The sequence below is a fragment of the Oncorhynchus keta genome, chromosome 5, assembly GCF_023373465.1.
Source record: "Oncorhynchus keta strain PuntledgeMale-10-30-2019 chromosome 5, Oket_V2, whole genome shotgun sequence".
In the NCBI taxonomy this organism is placed as follows: Eukaryota; Metazoa; Chordata; class Actinopteri; order Salmoniformes; family Salmonidae; genus Oncorhynchus; species Oncorhynchus keta.
In genome coordinates this window covers 35,387,223-35,406,834 of record NC_068425.1, presented here as the reverse complement: position 1 = coordinate 35,406,834, position 19,612 = coordinate 35,387,223, and the positions used below count along the sequence as shown (strand labels likewise).

At 44.7% G+C, this 19,612-nt stretch overlaps 2 protein-coding genes across 4 annotated transcripts in view; one reads left to right on the top strand and one right to left on the bottom strand.

Annotated features, from left to right (window-relative positions):
* cacng5b (calcium channel, voltage-dependent, gamma subunit 5b) overlaps positions 1 to 9,928 on the top strand; it is a 14,593-nt gene extending 4,665 nt beyond the window's left edge. Inside the window, exons 2-6 of one of the 2 annotated variants that reach the window (XM_052519795.1) lie at positions 2,498 to 2,757; positions 4,123 to 4,209; positions 5,815 to 5,955; positions 6,590 to 6,735; positions 7,161 to 9,928. In XM_052519795.1, the coding sequence (XP_052375755.1) occupies positions 2,562 to 2,757; positions 4,123 to 4,209; positions 5,815 to 5,955; positions 6,590 to 6,735; positions 7,161 to 7,421 (831 nt within the window). In that variant the 5' untranslated portion in view covers positions 2,498 to 2,561 and the 3' untranslated portion in view covers positions 7,422 to 9,928. The remainder of the gene's footprint in view (positions 1 to 2,497; positions 2,758 to 4,122; positions 4,210 to 5,814; positions 5,956 to 6,589; positions 6,736 to 7,160) is intronic. The other variant, XM_052519796.1, reaches the window with a different exon arrangement.
* A 131-nt stretch (positions 9,929 to 10,059) lies between these two features.
* The window catches only part of LOC118382273 (cytohesin-3), a 57,375-nt gene continuing 47,822 nt past the window's right edge, over positions 10,060 to 19,612 (bottom strand). For both annotated transcript variants that reach the window (XM_052519793.1, XM_052519794.1), the window contains exons 10-13: positions 16,133 to 16,209; positions 15,727 to 15,798; positions 15,176 to 15,330; positions 10,060 to 13,191 (exon numbers count right to left, since the gene is read on the bottom strand). In XM_052519793.1, the coding sequence (XP_052375753.1) occupies positions 13,119 to 13,191; positions 15,176 to 15,330; positions 15,727 to 15,798; positions 16,133 to 16,209 (377 nt within the window). In that variant the 3' untranslated portion in view covers positions 10,060 to 13,118. The remainder of the gene's footprint in view (positions 13,192 to 15,175; positions 15,331 to 15,726; positions 15,799 to 16,132; positions 16,210 to 19,612) is intronic.

The following is a 19,612-nucleotide window of genomic DNA, read 5'->3' as shown; positions in this document are numbered from 1 at the left end:
ATATATGAACACTTTTTGTGGGGTACTACATGATTCCATATCTGTTATTTCATAGTTTTGATGTCTTCACTATTATTCTACAATGTAGAAAATAGTAAAAATAAAGAAAAACCCTTGAATGAGTAGGTGTGTCCAAACTTTTGACTGCCACTGTACATCTGTGTGCAGTAGGTGTGTGCATGCTCACATGTGATCTAACTTAAAACCGTTCCCATCCAAGAAATTCAAGAGAGAGAGAGAGAGAGAGAGAGAGAGAGAGAGAGAGAGAGATGGTGAGCTCATGGGCTCCTGAGTTCTTCTGCCAGAAGATATAATTAGAGTTGGATAAATGTAGATAAACTTGCATTTTTTCACAAGGATAAAATTCCATACCTAAAATCTTGATTTTGGACTAAATTACCTGAATGGACTATTACTACCAAGGACTATCAAGAACAAACTTCTAATAAACCAAAACCTGCAGAAGATACACAAGCAAATCTGGAAATACCATCCAACACAAAACTGAGTGAGTATTGTTCAGTCTGAAAGACAATCATCTCTAGGTAATGTTGTTATATAAAGCTTCATAAATAAATTGTTGCAACTTCAAGTGAGAGGTGTGAAAACTCTTGAGCCTAACAATGGCAGGAGAGTTTGAAAGGAGAGCACAGCAGGAAATGCTCTCTCTCTCTCTCTCTGTGACAACTCCCCAGCACTGATCACACCCAGGTCCCACAACTGCACTGCTCCTCCATCATTGAGAGGCGTAAATTCACAGAGCTGGTTAGGGACATGGCGGTACTCAGAGAGCGAGTGGTGGTGCTCAGAGGACCCCCCTCCCCAACAACACCCAGTGGGCAGAAGGTGGAAATGGACAGCTGTCTGAGAGAGCTGACTGCTCTACAGACTGAGGTGAGAGAACTTAAAGAGGCACACATGGCACTGAAGGAGAAGATGAGAAACCTGTGGTGTGACAGAGAGCAGGACACTCCAGCAGAGAAGCCAGCCGAACAGCCCACCACAGAACCAGACCACAACCTCAACACCACAATGGGACAGAATACACAGGACCCACCAACCCAACGGACCCCACACCCTCCTAACAGCCCCCCTGTCAGCTCCCCTGATAGCTACCTTGAAAACCCCCACACATCCACTGTGGACACACAAAGGTAGAGATTGTGCTCCTCATTGACTCAAATGGCAAATACATTCAAGAGGATAAACTTTTTCCCAAAGTGGCTAAACGCTGGTGCCCAAACACTAGGCATGGCCTGGAGCTGTTGTCAGAGGACAGACTAGGGTCCCCCAGCCACATCATAATTCACACAGACATAAATGACCTGAGAGCCCAGCAGTGAAGGGTGTCTACAGCACTCAAGGGAGGAATTGAAAAAGCTTCTTCCACTTTCCCCAAGTGGTTATCTCCACTCTGCTACCACGAAAAAGCTTTCACCCTGCCAACATACAGCGGGTGAATGTAAGCATTAAGCAAGACTGTGCCTCAAAACTAATGTCTACCTGGCCCACCACTCCACCCTGGACTTGAACAGCCTTTATGACCAGGTCCACCTCTACAAGGCAGCAATCCCAACCCTCATCCGTAGCCTCAGCACCTCACACAGGAGCAACAGAGCAATGGACACCCCGCCCAGACCAGCGAGACACCCTCCCAGAACTGCACCGAGAGAACCCATACCAAGAGGACCTACACCCAGACCACAGCATCACCAGCCACACCCCAACCATCTCTCTCTCTCTCACACACTCACACTCACACTCAGACTCACACTCAAACACACACCAATCATGTCCTCCTTCAGGGCTTGATGTTCCTCCAACACTCTTAACGCCTGCCAGCACACCCACACCTCATTTATATACCCTCTCAAGTCCAGGGGAATTCACCACAATGAGCCAACAGCTGTGTTTGAAATCAGGACATTAAGTCTATTCACTGAGAAACATTTTCAGTCTACCTTTGAAACGTCTATTCAAACACCTCATAGCACCCAGCCATGCATACTCCCACGGTTTCTTTCTTGTGTGGCTGTAATGTGTTGCTCCTCATGCTTTATCATTAATTGGCCTATATATTCATCCACATGTCCTCACAGCCACAGAGCAGAGAGAGAGAACTGAAAGGGTAGTATTAGAACATCAGCACAGGGTCGGGTGGCTGTGTCATGCTGCTAGTCGCACATCTTCTCTCACGTCTTCTCACGTCTTCTCTTCTCTCTCGCGCTCTCCCTCCCTCCCTCTCCCTCCCTCCCTCCCTCCCTCCCTCGGAGTGACACAGGGCAGTATGACATGTATCTCTGTCTGAGAGATCTATCAGCATTATCCCATTATACATCATCTACCAATCGCACAGAAGAGCATGCCAGTCAATTGTGTGTGTGCCTGGTCCTTTGCACCCTAAGTGTGTTCACTACCAGTAGGTCGCTCTGCTTGTGTCACCAACTACATCTGTGTCACCCCATTAACTGTAACAACCCTCTACTTCTCCCCACAGATCTGACCTCTCACCTCTGACCCAGTGCCCCCTACTGGTGCGGACCACCTCTGATCCTACCGTGATGAGCGGGTGCGGCAGGAAGGCTCTGGCATTGCTGAGCAGCGTGTTTGCGGTCAGCGGGCTGGGGCTTCTGGGAGTTGCGGTCTCTACAGACTACTGGCTGTACCTGGAGGAGGGGGTCATCCTGCCCCTGAACCAGACCACTGACATCAGGACCTCCCTGCACTCTGGACTCTGGAGAGTCTGCTTCCTGGCAGGTCACTACCATCTCCAGCTGATCCTGGATCAGACCGATTGAGACCATTTCTAGCTGTACACTCTTAGAAAAAAGGGTTACAAAAGTGTTATTTGGGTGTCCCCATAGGAGAGCCCTTTTTGGTTCCAGGTAGAACCCTTTGTGGTTCCAGGTAGAACTATTTTGGGTTCCATGTAGAACCCTCTGTGGAAAGGGATTTACATGGAACTCAAAGGGGTTTTACCTGGAACCAAAAAGGGTTTCTCAAAGGGTTCTCTTATGGGGACAGCCGAGGAACATTTTTAGGATCTAGATCTTCTTTCTCACTGTCTGGTTGGTTTTGGGGAATAAGAGGGAGAATGTTGCATTTCGACATTAGCGATGAAAGATGACCGAGCTAGAGCGGTGTTTGTCAGACCAGAAGACATTAGTGATGAAAGGTGACCGAGCTAGAGCGGTGTTTGTCAGACCAGAAGACATTAGCGATGAAAGGTGACAGAGCTAGAGCGGTGTTTGTCAGACCAGAAGACATTAGCGATGAAAGGTGACCGAGCTAGAGCGGTGTTTGTCAGACCAGAAGACATTAACGATGAAAGGTGACCGAGCTAGAGCGGTGTCTGTCAGACCAGAAGACATTAGCGATGAAAGGTGACCGAGCTAGAGCGGTGTCTGTCAGACCAGAAGACATTAACGATGAAAGGTGACCGAGCTAGAGCGGTGTTTGTCAGACCAGAAGACATTAGCGATGAAAGGTGACAGAGCTAGAGCGGTGTTTGTCAGACCAGAAGACATTAGCGATGAAAGGTGACAGAGCTAGAGCGGTGTTTGTCAGACCAGAAGACATTAGCGATGAAAGGTGACCGAGCTAGAGCGGTGTTTGTCAGACCAGAAGACATTAACGATGAAAGGTGACCGAGCTAGAGCGGTGTTTGTCAGACCAGAAGACATTAGCGATGAAAGGTGACAGAGCTAGAGCGGTGTTTGTCAGACCAGAAGACATTAGCGATGAAAGGTGACCGAGCTAGAGCGGTGTTTGTCAGACCAGAAGACATTAGCGATGAAAGGTGACCGAGCTAGAGCGGTGTTTGTCAGACCAGAAGACATTAGCGATGAAAGGTGACCGAGCTAGAGCGGTGTTTGTCAGACCAGAAGACATTAGCGATGAAAGGTGACAGAGCTAGAGTGGTGTTTGTCAGACCTGGAAATCGGTCTTCTCACAAAATCGTCTATTGCGTCTGAACGGTTCGGCCTACAGTTTATGACCCCTCTATGGAAAGTCTCAGCATGTCTTTCTGTCAGCATGTCTCGCTGTCAAAATAAAGGTTAAATCATAATCTCTACAACCTCTGTATAGGCTCTCTATAATCCCTCTCTTCTTCTCTTCCAGGTGAAGAGGCAGGTCGCTGTTTCACCATCGAGTACATCATGCCCATGAACTTACAGCTCACCTCTGAGTCCACAGTCAGTGTACTTAGTAAGTTATATTTCTCTAATTTTCCTGTCTCTCTCTCGCTCGCTCTCTCAATCTTTATTGTGTGGTTGCCTCTGTTGCCAAGGCATTGTATACATAATTGAACAATATGCTGGAGAAACAATAATAATAAATATCAACTTTTAGGCCATCTGCTCTAAAGGGTCTCTCTTCTCGATGTACAGTGTTTGATTGAATAGACCCTGTCTGTGTGTGAGTAGATGAAGCACTCTTTGTGGTCAGAGTGGGTGGGTGGTTGGAATACTGCCAATGCATTCAGGACAAATAAGGACAAGTGACACAATGTATCAACATATGGCACCCTCTTCTGGTTCCTTAGCAGAACAGTCTTTCTGCCTGAATAGCTGAAGCTGTGAGAGGGAGCAGTGCACTGTACAATTAAGAAGCTGTATGTGCATTGGAAGAACTGTTACTGAGGTTTCCTGAGTTCCTGTCGATGAATGGAGTGGTAATGATAATATCAGTCTGGCTTGTAACCAGCGTTCTAAAGGGAAGAACAGGCTGAATGCGAGAGATAATATATTCCCTCGTGGGTGGCAAGAAACGTGTAAAATAGTGCTTCTTTATCACCAGTATTTCAGCTTTCACATCACCAATTAAGGCTCTAATGCTTAAAAGTAATAATACAATGCAGTTTTATTGAAATTTGTTTTCCTCCTCCTAGTGTGTCTGAATGACTACCTCTTTACTATTCAAGTCTCTTTCCAATTCCCCCGAGCCCAGTCTGCCCATACAGAATAAAATGAGTCATCAGAACTCCCAGCGTCTCTGGGTCTCCACCCTGCTGACTCTTCTCTGCTTCAGAATAGTTATTAGGTAATAACTCTGAGGAGTCACACTGAGGGGAGTTTGACTTTCTCTAAAGGCCCAGCCTCATTAGGTTTTGGTTGATGCCTGTTGAAAGGTCTCTGCTAGACAGGAAGATTGTTTGGACCTTCCATGTTCAGAGTCCGAGATGAAAGTAGAGTATAAGAGTTTGTAGATGAGCATAGCTATGTGTGTCTGTTAAATTCTGTTTTTCCTCTCTCTCTCTCTCTCTCTCTCTCTCTCTCTCTCTCTCTCTCTCTCTCTCTCTCTCTCTCTCTCTCTCTCTCTCTCTCTGCTCTCTCTCTCTCTCTCTCTCTCTCTGTGTCTCTCTCTCTCTCTCTCTCTCTCTCTCTCTGTGTCTCTCTCTCTCTCTCTCTCTGTGTCTCTCTCTCTCTCTCTCTCTCTGTGTCTCACTCTCTCTCTCTGTCTCTCTCTCTCTCTCTCTCTCTCTCTCTCTCTCTCTCTCTCTCTCTCTCTGTGTCTCTCTCTCTCTCTCTCTCTCTCTCTCTCTCTCTCTCTCTCTCTCTCTCTGTCTCTCTCTCTCTCTCTCTGTCTCTCTCTCTCTCTCTCTCTCTCTCTCTCTCTCTCTCTCTCTCTCTCTCTCTCTGTGTCTCACTCTCTCTCTCTGTCTCTCTCTCTCTCTCTCTCTCTCTCTCTCTCTCTCTCTCTCTCTCTCTCTGTGTCTCTCTCTCTCTCTGTCTCTCTCTCTCTCTCTCTCTCTCTCTCTCTCTCTCTCTCTCTCTCTCTCTCTCTCTCTCTCTCTCTCTCTCTCTCTCTCAGAGATGATTCGTTCAGCCACTCCGTTTCCTCTGGTCAGTCTGTTCTTCATGTTCATCGGCTTTGTGCTAAACAACATCGGACACGTCCGACCTCATCGCACCATCCTGGCCTTTGTCTCCGGAATCTTCTTCATCCTTTCCGGTACTCTTCTAATCTTCCCTCTCTTCCTCCTCACCTCCTTTTCTTTCTCCTCTTCTTCCCTACTTCTCCTCATTTTCTGCGGTCTCTGCTTCAGCTACAGAATGTGACGGTGTCTATCTCGCTTGAACACAATCACTATCTGTCTTCTCTGTCTGTCTTTTTCTTTCTCTGACTGATGTTCAGGCTTTGAAGGTTTGTTTCATCTCTCGTTTGTCTTCCCCCCCCCCTCTCTCTCTCTCTCCTTCTGTTATCTCCCCCTCCTCTTCCCTCTCTTTCTGTTATCTCCCCCTCCTCTTCCTTCTCTTCCTGTTATCTCCCCCGCCTCTTCCCTCTCTTTCTGTTATCTCCCCCTTATCTCCCCCTCCTCTTCCCTCTCTTTCTGTTATCTCCCCCTTCTCTTCCCTCTCTTTCTGTTATCTCCACCTCCTCTTCCCTCTCTTTCTGTTATCTCCCCCTTCTCTTCCCTCTCTTTCTGTTATCTCCCCCTCCTCTTCCCTCTCTTTCTGTTATCTCCCCCTCCTCTTCCCTCTCTTTCTGTTATCTCCCCCTTCTCTTCCCTTTCTTTCTGTTATCTCCCCCTCCTCTTCCCTCTCTTTCTGTTATCTCCCCCTCCTCTTCCCTCTCTTTCTGTCAGGTCTAGCTCTGGTGGTAGGTCTCGTGTTGTATATATCCAGTATTAATGACGAGATGTTGAACAGGACTAAGAGCAGTGAGTCCTACTTCAGCTACCGGTACGGCTGGTCCTTCGCCTTCGCTGCCATCTCCTTTCTGCTCACTGAGGTACTTCAAAATTCAAAAGGCACTCGCACATCTGAGCTATCTTTGTTGCAAGTCCATGGTGACAGTTGAATAAGATGAGAAAAAAGAAGAAACATGCACTCACTGAGGTAGATTTGTTGTAAAAAAAAATCAACATTGTAGGATAGTTCACTACCAAAGAACATGTCTTTTTTTTATTGTCACACACTGGATAGGTGAGGTGAAATACTACAGCCATAGTAGTAGAGCACCCCTGGAGCAAATTAGTCAAGTGCCTTGCATTTCACCTTGTAGGCTCGGGTATTCAAACCAGCAACCTTACGGTTACGGCCCAACGCTCGGAACACTAGTTTACCTGTCGTCTGCTGGTGTGGTACCCTCTCTTCTGGGTCTTCTGGCTCTCTATACTACAGAGTGCAGTGTCCGTCTCTCTCTCTCTCTCCCAGAGTGCAGGCGTCATGTCCGTCTACCTGTTCATGAAGCGCTACACAGCCGAGGAAATGTACCAGCGCCACCACCCCGACTTCTACCGGCCACGCCTCAGTAACTGCTCTGACCACTCCGGTCAGTTCCTGCACCCGGAGACCTGGGCACGTGGACGCAGCCCCTCGGACATCTCCAGCGAAACCTCACTCCAGATGAGCACCAGCTACCCTGCCCTGCTCAAGTGCCCCGACTACGACCAGGTCTCCTCCTCACCCTGCTGAAGGGGTCATCAGGTCAGGGCAGGTCGCCAAGGTCAAGGGTGAGAAGTCATAGGTGATGTTGCTTTTAGATACTGATCTAAGATCAGCTTTCTTATTTAAGTTATCTGGAATCTGTGGAGGGTTACTGGGAAGTTGCTGGGTGTGGATAGAACCTCCCGCCTGCATAGTTTACTGGGAGGTCAGTCCCAGTAGATATACAGGGAAGCCTCTGTCTCTTTATTTTGTTGTTGTTCGTTCCCATTGTGATGCTGTGCCCTGAACCTTGTTTGAAAACGTCTACCAGCCATGATTACTGCTGAGGAAACAGTTGATGCCGCTGTGCCACATGTTACCTACAGATGGCAGCAAAGTGCAGAGTTTTTTCAGGAGTATTCACTTCTCACGTATTTTCTATTATATCAGGATACTTACTGCCACTGATTAGTTAACTTGACGAGGACCAAACTAACATTTACACAAATGTTTGAACGGGAACAATACATGTCACTATGTTAAAGCTGCAATCAGCAGTTGAAACAATAACAAAGTGAACTCCCATCCCGTTTCAGTAAAAAGCTGAGGAATGGGGCTAGCTAGAGAAATGTAACCACTCTCAAATTCATAGACAGAGCTATGGATGCAAGAACTGGCCATCCATGATATCTAAATTATTGTTACCATGTTTTGAAGGTATATAGTGTTTGTTTACAAACACTGGAGTGAAACAAGCTTTTATTTTGGTTTCTGATGGTTACGACAGTTGAATTAAGCACATGAGGCATTTGTAATATTATAACATCATATTCTTAAGAGGTCCAAAAATGGATGAAACAACTGCAGATTGCACCTTTAAACGTGTGATATGTTAAAATGTGTAGTTTGCTTCATGTTGGAGTTTTTAAATTGATGTGTCCCTGCTGGCTCACGGATCTGCCAACATGACGTTTTCATGTTATGGAATCTCTGCTTTGTTTATGTATCATGTAAAAATGAATTATTTGAAAAGCGATTGGTATTTACTCTTAGACAGATTGTTTATACATGCATATGGATAACTGTTGTACATTGTATGAATATAGCGAACCATTGTAAAACAAGTCAAATGTGTAGTCGCTGCTTAAAATGATTAATTCTGAGTGTCAGCTTCATGCCGTCGGCATAGCAACTGTTGCGTACTAACTGTACAATATCTGGAGAATATCTAAATGTGGGAAATAAATAGACTTTGTGAAATCTTTTTAATGACATTGCCTGTGGATGGAATGCAATTTCATTCATTAACTACAGTTTCAAGATATTGATGGGTTGAGAACTAACAGAGCAGGATAGGATAATTAATGAAGGGTAGGAAAGGGTTAGGGCTGAGCTAAAATGATAGTTGTCAACAACTGCTATCCCCAACGTGACAACTAGATGGCGCTGTAATGGTAGCCACAACCGTATAAACCATCAGTCTCAACAAACCATCGGTATCATAACACCGGTTAATGGATTGGAGTTCAATTTTGCTTCCATGTATTGTAATGTCACATCAATACACTGGGAGTCAGTGTTGCATCACTTACACTATAAAGCAGACAGAAATCCCTTCAGGTCAGAAGTGTATAGAATCAGGACTTAAACACCCATCTGCCCACTATGTTACCTATGAACTCGGTCCCCCTCTTTCAAATGATTTATTTTCACACCTTATCTAGACACTGTATCTATTTATTGGCCAATTAAGGGGGGAACTCATATTACTCTGACCTGATCTATGTCTGTTTGCTGATCAATGAAGGGGTAGATTTTAACCATCAGTAAAGGGTTTCTCATAGACTTTAACCATCAGTAAAGGGTTTCTCAGACTTTAACCATCAGTAAAGGGTTTCTCATAGCCTTTAACCATCAGTAAAGGGTTTCACATAGACTTTAACCATCAGTAAAGGGTTTCTCATAGACTTTAACCATCAGTAAAGGGTTTCATCATAGACTTTAACCATCAGTAAAGGGTTTCTCATAGACTTTAACCATCAGTAAAGGGTTTCTCATAGACTTTAACCATCAGTAAAGGGTTTCTCATAGACTTTAACCATCAGTAAAGGGTTTCTCATAGACTTTAACCATCAGTAAAGGGTTTCACATAGACTTTAACCATCAGTAAAGGGTTTCTCATAGACTTTAACCATCAGTAAAGGGTTTCTCATAGACTTTAACCATCAGTAAAGGGTTTCTCATAGACTTTAACCATCAGTAAAGGGTTTCACATAGACTTTTAACCATCAGTAAAGGGTTTCTCACACTGTAGTCTTGTCCCACCACTCCATCTGTCTCTACACTCATAAGAATGTTCATAGACATGGGCTGGAGGTCAGTTGGTTGGTTGCTGTTCAGGACATGGTTTTTTCCCAGTTACATTTTCTTTTCTACTGCTTTTCCACCATATAAAAAACAGGCAAATATTGTATCTAAAGTCTATTTAAATAATTACTGCCCATGACAGTTGGTACTTAGATGATTAACATAAATTAAGAAATTAACCTTTGATCCATGACCTACTAAGTTTAATAAAATATACATTTCAGCATATTATCTACTGATAAACTGGATGATTAATTGCATATGCAAATATGTAGGTCAAGCTCAATAAATAATCAATAAATGCGTCGTACAACGGATGTAGTCTTTGTATACTTTATGTAGCTTTCCACGTAATGTACAATGTGACCAATAGCTTTTACAGAGATAGAAAAGTTCATTTAGCTATAGCCCCACACAAGGGGCAGTAGTAGGTCATATTCTGCCCTGAGATCAGGGGTCATATCTTACAAACACATAGAAAAACTACTGGATTCAACTTCATCAGTCAGCATTATAGTTCGGACATCATCATTTTCATCATCATCAATATTACTGCCACCCGTATTCTATTTATCCTCAACATCTGCCTTATCATCACCATCATCATCAATATTACTACCACCCATATCCTATTCATCCTCAACATCTGCCTTATCATCACCATCATCATCAATATTACTACCACCCATATCCTATTCATCCTCAACATCTGCCTTATCATCATCACCATCATCATCATCAATATTACTACCACCCATATTCCTATTCATCTGCATCATCACCCTCATCGCCATCATTATCATCCTCATTCCTGCTGGAAATGGACTTTTCCTGACATCACGTTATATAGTATTTGTTTATGATCATGTTTTTGACTTGTGTACAGAAGACCTCAAACTGACCTGATGCAAAGTACAGCCAGTAGGTGCAACATGTTTCAGAGTATTCATACAACAACAAAAAGGAGAGCCATAAAACCTATACATTATTTACATATACATAACTTAAGTCTTCAGTTAACGCTTACGGACAGAATGGAACCATTTGACAAAGACAATAAATACAAATAAGATAATAGATTATATTTTGTAAGGGGAACACAAAAAGCAAGCAAGGATCTTCGGTTACAAATGAAAAGCATATGGGTCACATCAATGCATCGCCCCTCACTGGCGCTGTTGGACCTCGAGACACTGAAAGAAAAGCTTAAAATGACTGGTACCCTTATTGGGCTGTTTCACAAACCCATATTCAAGCATTCTCTTAGACTACAACGCATTTTCAAAGGACGTTCAATTGCATTGCAGACACGCCATTAAAAATGGAGTAACTCCAATCGTAGGCTAAATATAGGTCCATGTAACCACCCCTATAATTCACAACCAAAGATAAAAAGTATGCACATTTTAATATTCTGTGGTCCGCACAATGTTTGGAATCAGTCCAGCTGACTCAAGACTGTAATGTTGTAGTTTTTCTAGGTTTTGTCTTCCTAATTTCAGCACTAACCTAGCGTTGTATTCTGAGGTTGCAGCAGAACTGCTGCAATGGCACCTGGGAAAAAGAGTTGAGCACCATAGTGGGATGATTACATGGTTTATGTTTAGGGCCAGGAGTGTAAGGCCCAGATTTGTTCCTGGTCAGGTCACATGTTCATGTACGGTTACTGCAGCCCTGGATCTTTCTCTCCCTCCCTCTCTGATACACTCACTCCATCTCTCACTCTCCTCTTTCTGCCATGTCTCTCCATCCACCTGAACATTCACAAGAGGAATTCGGTTTTTCTACCATCTTCATAAATGATCACACACAAACCTTTCTGTATAATGGATGTCAGAGATGACATTAAGACAGTCGTTGTGTTTAATGTCTGCTCTTGGCTTGCGCACTACTGTGTTTACATACATACATGCATATATACTGTGTAGATACACACACAAGTTAGCACACCCACTTCTAAATGCACTTTATGGTATATCTATAAACAGACATACATGCATGTGTATGTGAAAAATTGCAGTTTTGCTTTTCAAGTCGCCCAAATGCAGAAGACCTAGAAAGCAGGGGTTGGAACCAGTTCAGGGAACAGAACAGAAAAATAAATACACGTTTTGAGGGACAGAAACAGAACCATGTACAAAAGTGATCCCTAGTGTTCCGGAACATAACATAACCCTTAACTGTTTTCAAATCTTGAGAACCAATGTTCTTTTGAGTTCCAAAAATAAATAAATATAAATTCTAGTATATAATATTCTGTAATTCGGTGTATAAGGCTAGTAATACCCTACACTCATTCTAATTCAAGACCTGTTATGATGTTTAGAGCTTCAAGCCAAGCCCCCTCCATGTCCACCCCTCTCTCTCACTCTTGCCCCACCCATTACATTTAAATAAGTCGCATCTCACACCTGCACTTATGTGACCAAATAGAAATGTAAACAACAATCTAACCCGTTCCATAGCAAGCTGCTCTATCGGCACTAATTGGTGGAGTAAAAATTGTTGGAGTAAAAATTTGCTAAATGCATGTTGATTTCACAGGTTAAACATTTTATGAAAAGTATATATATAAGCTGTTACTTTTTGATGGTTGGAACTGGTTCAGAACTGTATTTTCTGGTCGGAACACTGGAACGGAATGAAAAGAATAGGGTTTCTGCTCGGAATGGAACAATTGGGAAATAATTTCTGCTCCAACCCCTGCTAGAAACACATGGACGTAATCAGAACGAATGTGGGGAACACAGGAGGGCAGTGTGGGGGAGTAAAGAGATGAGAGAGACAGAGAGAGAGAGAGAATGTGTGTTAATACATGTTAATACATCCCACTGGCTTCACTCGGTAATCTGTAGTGTGGCTGAACCACACTGGTCCTATAGAGGGATGTCTCCCTGTGTTGGTGCTCTGCTTTAGTCCTGGGACGTCATGTCCCTGTAACTCCAGCCCCTGGTACTGCAGCCAGGGCTGGGGAAGTGTCCAGAATGGGGACGGGGGTTGTCTTCAAGACCGGAGACTGTCGTCGTTGTCTTCAAGACTGGGTGCGAGTTCTATCAGGGTCAGATGGCTATCTCTGGTTGGCCATCATCTCTCTAGTGACAAGTTGGGCTCTGGGGGTCCAGGGGGAGAGGGATAGTAGGGAGGGAACTTCATGAGTGGAGTCTGTCTGTGGGAGTGGAGGGAGGTATGGATGGGTGAGGGTGGAGGAGTGTGGAAGGGGTGTTTAACTTCATGAGTAAGGTCTGTCTGGGGAAGAGGATTGGTGGGCTGAGGAAGGGGGGTTTGGGGTGTCCCAGTTTGGGATGTCCTGGGATGAGGGGTGTCCTGGGATGAGGGGTGTCCCAGTTTGGGGTGTCCTGGGATGAGGGGTGTCCCTGCTCACTTCTTGTTGGCAATCCGTCTTTTCCTGGTGGCCAACATATCATAGAAGGGATCCCTGCTGATGCTCGCCCTGGAACAGCCAATCAAAACAAATATATAATAATACACCAGGGGGAAACTTGAGCATCTTTGATATGGAAATGTGGCCACATTTCTACTAACCCCTGCCTTAACTAACTAGATGAAAAAAATAAAAAAGTTTGTTCGGTGACCTAGTTTTGTTTCCATGGTTTCTGAAGAAAACCTACCCACCCCCTTTTCCTTATTTTCCTCAGCACTCCGGTTCCATCTCTTTCAGAGATTCTGTGGAATGTCGTTCTCTGATTCCCTGTTCTAGAACCCTTCCAAGTGTTCTCATTCTAGCACTCTCTCCTCTCTGCAGTTTTCCAAGTTTATAGGTTGGAGTGCAGGGCAAACAATAGTGCTCTAAATTATCGACACTCCAGCTCTCTTTTTCTGGGACAGAAGACACTCGGTACAAAGCGAAGTGAGTCACAGAGCCATTCTGGCTCCGGCACAGAGCGCAGTTTCAGTTTCACGGGTGTAAAATCCTGTTAGCACCAGCACAAAGCCAAAACCGGCTCAACCCCCCACTGCGGATTCTCTCTCTCTTACTCCCTTTACATTGTCCCCCATATACGACTATGTCTCTGAGCTATGGCAACAATTCCTCTCCTTTTTTTAAAGCTTTTGGTTATTTACCGCAACCTAATTTCAGAAAAACAAAAGAAGAAACCCCGGGGCGCCTTTCTTTCTGGAAATAAATTAAACAGAGAATGTAATAGGATGAAGTATATCCATGAAAAGACATTGCGACACATTGAAATGGATATGAATGTGATAGCAAATATTGACAAATATATTGAGTTAGCCTATATTACATGTATTTCATACAGTTATATAAGAGCTTCATAGCCCAGTTCAGAATTTTCCAAACTCACACAGATGGTCCCCTAAAAGTAGTCTTAACTGTTTGTTTAAAGACTGTCCTAAATCGCGATTAAAGATAAGAGGATAAGGAGCGTGACTATACGACCATCCCTATTTTACTGAGGAAATGTGATTGACATAAAAGCCTTTTATCTTGGCTAAATCCTTATTGACTCCCTCTGGAGAAGATAACACACACACTGCATGGTAATGGTTAGCCTCTGTGGCAACAGGGGGGAAGCGCTGGGGCTTTAGCCCAGTTTTGAGCCTCCTTTCCTGGCCAGGCTAGCTGGGCTCGATCCCCATCCCCCGGGGTGCTTTAAGCGATAACTAATCCTTCCCGTATTTCCCCTGGGGGAGCTAACTAGCATTATAGCCTAGATAGTGAATATGGTGGGGAGTGGAGGGAAGCTAACTAGCATTGTAGCCTACATAGTAAATGTGGTGGGGAGTGGAGGGAAGCTAACTAGCGTTGTAGCCTACATAGTAAATGTGGTGGGGAGTGGAGGGAAGCTAACTAGCATTGCAGCCTAAATAGTAAATGTGGTGGGGAGTGGAGGGAAGCTATCTAGCATTGTAGCCTAGATTGTGAATGTGGTGGGTAGTTCCAGGAAGCTAACTAGCATTATAGCCTAGATAGTGAATATGGTGGGGAGTGGAGGGAAGCTAACTAGCATTGTAGCCTAAATAGTAAATGTGGTGGGGAGTGGAGGGAAGCTAACTAGGATTGTAGCCTAAATAGTAAATGTGGTGGGGAGTGGAGGGAAGCTAACTAGCATTGTAGCCTACATAGTAAATGTGGTGGGGAGTGGAGGGAAGCTAACTAGCGTTGTAGCCTACATAGTAAATGTGGTGGGGAGTGGAGGGAAGCTAACGAGCATTGCAGCCTAAATAGTAAATGTGGTGGAGAGTGGAGGGAAGCTAACTAGCGTTGTAGCCTACATAGTAAATGTGGTGGGGAGTGGAGGGAAGCTAACTAGCATTGCAGCCTAAATAGTAAATGTGGTGGGGAGTGGAGGGAAGCTAACTAGCATTGTAGCCTAGATTGTGAATGTGGTGGGTAGTTCCAGGAAGCTAACTAGCCTTGCAGCCTAAATAATAAATGTGGCGCTCAGGAATCTTACTTGATGGACTTGATCCACTCCTCCTTCTCCTCAGTCGTGGGCGCCGATATCCTGTACACCGTGTGGTTGCCCTCGACGACCCGGCCGTCCGCCTCAGTCTTACACGCCTTGATCACTGAACCCTTGTGGTTGGGGTTGTAGAGCTCGAAGCAGTTCTGGGGGGTGCAAGGTAGTGGTGAAAGGGTGGTCCAACACTTTAGGAAACCCTAGTGTCTTTCCCCAGCAATCAGTTCTGATGGGTGAGGAGATGGTTGAGTTGAGTGGGTACTAGCATTGTAGCATAATCCCAACAAGGTGGAGGTGAAAGGGTGGTTGTATTGCCCAACAATTAGAGACCCTATCCTCAACTAGGTTACATATTCCAGGTCAAATACATGGCTAGAAATATGGAAGACTATGTTGACTTTTGACCCCTGGTGATTTCATGAGTTGGGCTTCTCCACTGGGTGAGTGGAACCTTGTGGATGAGATTGACTACCAGTACCACCTAATATAATAGTGACATAATAAGGTTTCAGAAGGGATGTAATGCAGTATCATGAAGCACTCACTGGTTTCCTGGGTTCCTCCACCTCTCTGATACTGAGGTTCTCTAAGGGGATGATCCCACGAGGCTCCTTATCCTGGAGGAGAGAGAGAACAAGACATGATCTGTGACATTTTTCATAGACTGGAAAACAACCTTCATTCCCCTCTGCTCTGCTCTCTCTAATATAACTAATGATGTTAGTGTCTGGCAGGCAGACAGTCTGGAGGACAGAGAGATAATGATATGATCCTCTAGGATAATACAAGGGTAGAGGACAGACTGCTGATAAAGCAGCTATCTCTGGATAGAGAGGCAAATGCTTTGATAAAAAGCTTCCAGTTATACTACCACATATAAACGCCTGTACAAACACACAGGCAGCGTACTTGCCTACAATACTGCACTCGCACACACACACACCCACTTACTGTTGTGTACTCAAAGTAGTACAGGCAGTTGTCTGTCAGGATGAACCACCTTCTCTTCCAGGTCTTCACTCTTCCCCCTGAGACAGGAAATAGGAAGGGGAAACAGGAAGTGATGACACAATGGAATTAGTGACAGACTGACAGCCTCCAGCATACTCCTCACAGTAGGAACAACAGGAGGAAGGCACTCCAACAAGACCAGAGCTGGAAAGTAGGCAAAGTAATGGCCGCCTTGACCACAATAACATGACAGCTCTAGTGTTATAAATCAGCCAAGATAAATAAATAAAGTTGCTGAGAGATTTGTCTCAAACAATGGCAGAAAATCTATATACTGTACGTAAAGCATGTATACCAATGGCACAGGAGAAATAGAATATGAGTGAGAAAGAGAAGGAGAGAAAAGAGAGACAGAAAGAGGAGAGAAGAGAGAGAGACCTTACACTTCCTCTCAAACACCCCATCCTCCTCCTGTGGACCTAAGACACTGAAAGATCAAAGCCAATGAACTCTGTTGTTGGTCCTTGGCACCACTGATTGAGAGGTGATGCAATTCCATCACGGGATTTGTTCAGCAACGTGATTGGTTAAACCATGTCTTCCAGTTACTGCATAGAGAATATTCAATGATTAAATGATCACTCACACAACTCCTGAATTATTGCTAACTTTGCTCATTCATTTTTTAAAGGCAACGGAATAAAATGCTATTGGCTCTCCAGAAGAAGGAAGGTACACACCACACTTGATATGAACCTAACTTGGCATCTAAAGCACCCTTGGAGGAATAACACACACAAACGCATTTGTAAGCACAAATGCACACACATACCAAACCCCCAAGCAAAGAGTTTTGTAGCATGGGTATACCAAAGCTGAGGGGTATAGAGGGGAGCCAACACACAGTTGAAATAGTTTTTAACAGTGTTCCCCCTCAGGCAACTACAGCCCAATACAGTGCAGCGTTCAGCTGAAATGAAACACACAGAGATGCAAGGCAGGGATGCTGAGAAGACTTCCCTGTTGGAAGACAGCAATAAATACACCAATACTGTGTTACACACACACACACACACACACACACACACACACACACACACACACACACACACACACACACACACACACACACACACACACACACACACACACACACACACACACACACACACACACACACTTAGCCCTCAGCACTGGCAGTGTTATTCACATAAAACGATACTAAATACAGCTGTTTATGAGTGGAGCGGCATTCAAGACTTTCAAATGTATGTTTTTCTTTCTTAGTCTGGGAGCCATTTGATTACCTGTTCAGGAATCTCATGGCTTGGGGGTAAAAACTGTTGAGAAGCCTTTTTGTCCTAGACTTGCCACTCCGGTACCGCTTGCCATACGGTAGTAGAGAGAACAGTCTATGACTGGGGTGGCTGGGGTCTTTGACAATTTTTAGGGCCTTCCTCTGACACCACCTGGTGTAAAGGTCCTGGATGGCAGGCAGCTTAGCCCCAGTGATGTACTGGGCCGTACGCACTACCCTCTGTAGTGCCTTGCGGTCGGAGGCAGAGCAATTGCCGTGCCAGGCAGTGATGCAACCAGTCAGCATGCTCTCGATGTTGCAGCTGTAGAACCTTTTGAGGATCTGAGGACCCATGCCAAATCTTTTTAGTTTCCTGAGGGGGAATAGGCTTTGTCGTGCCCTCTTCACGACTGTCTTGGTGTGCTTGGACAATATTAGTTTGTTGGTGATGTGGACACCAAGGAACTTGAAGCTCTCATCCTGCTCCACTACAGCCCCGTCGGTGAGAATGGGGGCGTGCTCGGTCCTCTTTTTCCTGTAGTCCACAATCATCTCCTTAGTCTTGGTTACGTTGAGGGATAGGTTGTTATTCTGGCACCACACGACCAGATCTCTGACCTTCTCCCTATAGGCTGTCTCGTCGTTAATCAGGCCTACCACTGTTGTGTCATCTGCAAACTTAATGATGGTGTTGGAGTTGTGCCTGGCCATGCAGTCGTGGGTGAACAGGGAGTACAGGAAGGGACTGAGCACGCACCCCTGAGGGGCTCCTGTGTTGAGGATCAGCGTGGCAGATGTGTTGCTACCTACCCTCACCACCTGGGGGCGGCCCGTCAGGAAGTCCAGGTTCCAGACGCAGAGATGGGATAATGGTTTTGATGTGAGCCATGACCAGCCTTTCAAAGTGATGGTTGTCTTTTGCACCTCCATTCTATCCATTATATTTCTACAATTGATAGTTATTAATCCACAGCTGAGAATATCTGGAATGATCCTGTTTTCCATTTGTTGTTTTTCTTGCCCTCCAGGTGAGACATGTCATAGGATGTGGTGTGGCAGGCTGACTGTGCATCCTGTGGTTTCCTGGGTGTGTGTGAGTGGGATTTGTCCTAACAACGTTCTTGTGGGAGAGCTTTGTCCCAACATTCCTACAGGGCTCATCACTGACCATCCCTTAGGGCAGTAGTGTCCATGGAAAAACACATGTTTGTAACGCACACTAAGTACTACCAGAGAATTTTTAGCACCATCTTCGGTCTTATTAATTTCATTGAATCTCTCATTTCCTTTCTGTCTTTTAGTCGATAAATCCATGCTAAAAAGTCATTAATCATATACACGCTGTTTTCCTAGACTTTTCTGGGGAGTTTTGCCTGCTGTATTTACATGAGGTAAAATGCTTAAAATCCTTTCTCTTAATTTCCACAGTGTACAGAGTGATCCTCTCTAAAAGAGACTAATTAATTTAGCCTTCAGGGTTTATTTGTACTGGGCCAAATTAGAATTATTACAGAGAAAAGTCCAGTTGTAAACTGCCTGGGGAGAGAAAGCACTATAATATAATCATTCACAGGTCTTAAGGCACACTGGGACTATTTGCAAACATATATACTGGGTTTGAAGAGACTGCAGAGACGTTACATGGAGCCAGTGGAATGTGCAGCATGTCTGAGCCAGTGTGTGTGTGTGTGAGACAAGGCTTGGCCCACCTGCACTGAGTTGACCTTTAACCCTAACAAGTCATAATAAGGCAGTTGGATGGCAGCGTTACAACGGCTGTTGAAACAGGGACCTTTCCAAAACACTCCATGTCAGGGACTGGAGGACGCAATAAAAACAGGAAATGAAAAGTGGGTTGAGATGGAGGTAATGGGAGAAGGGAATGAAAAGAGAGATGGAGGGATGGAGGTTAGGGACAGAGAGGTGAGAGGTCAGAGAGAATAAGCACAACAGAAAATAATGTGTATGCAACCTTACAGCCGACCAACCAGAAAACCCCAAATACATTTCTAAAGAGATCACACCAAGATAATGTTGGTGAGGAGGAAGGGGAGCCAAGGGAGGACAATCAAAAACCCATGTAAACAAATAAAACATCAAAAACATGGGAGAGAAACAATAGAGAAAAATGTGATAAGGAGGTTCAAATGTGGGAAACGACACGACTATATTTAGGAAGGAGA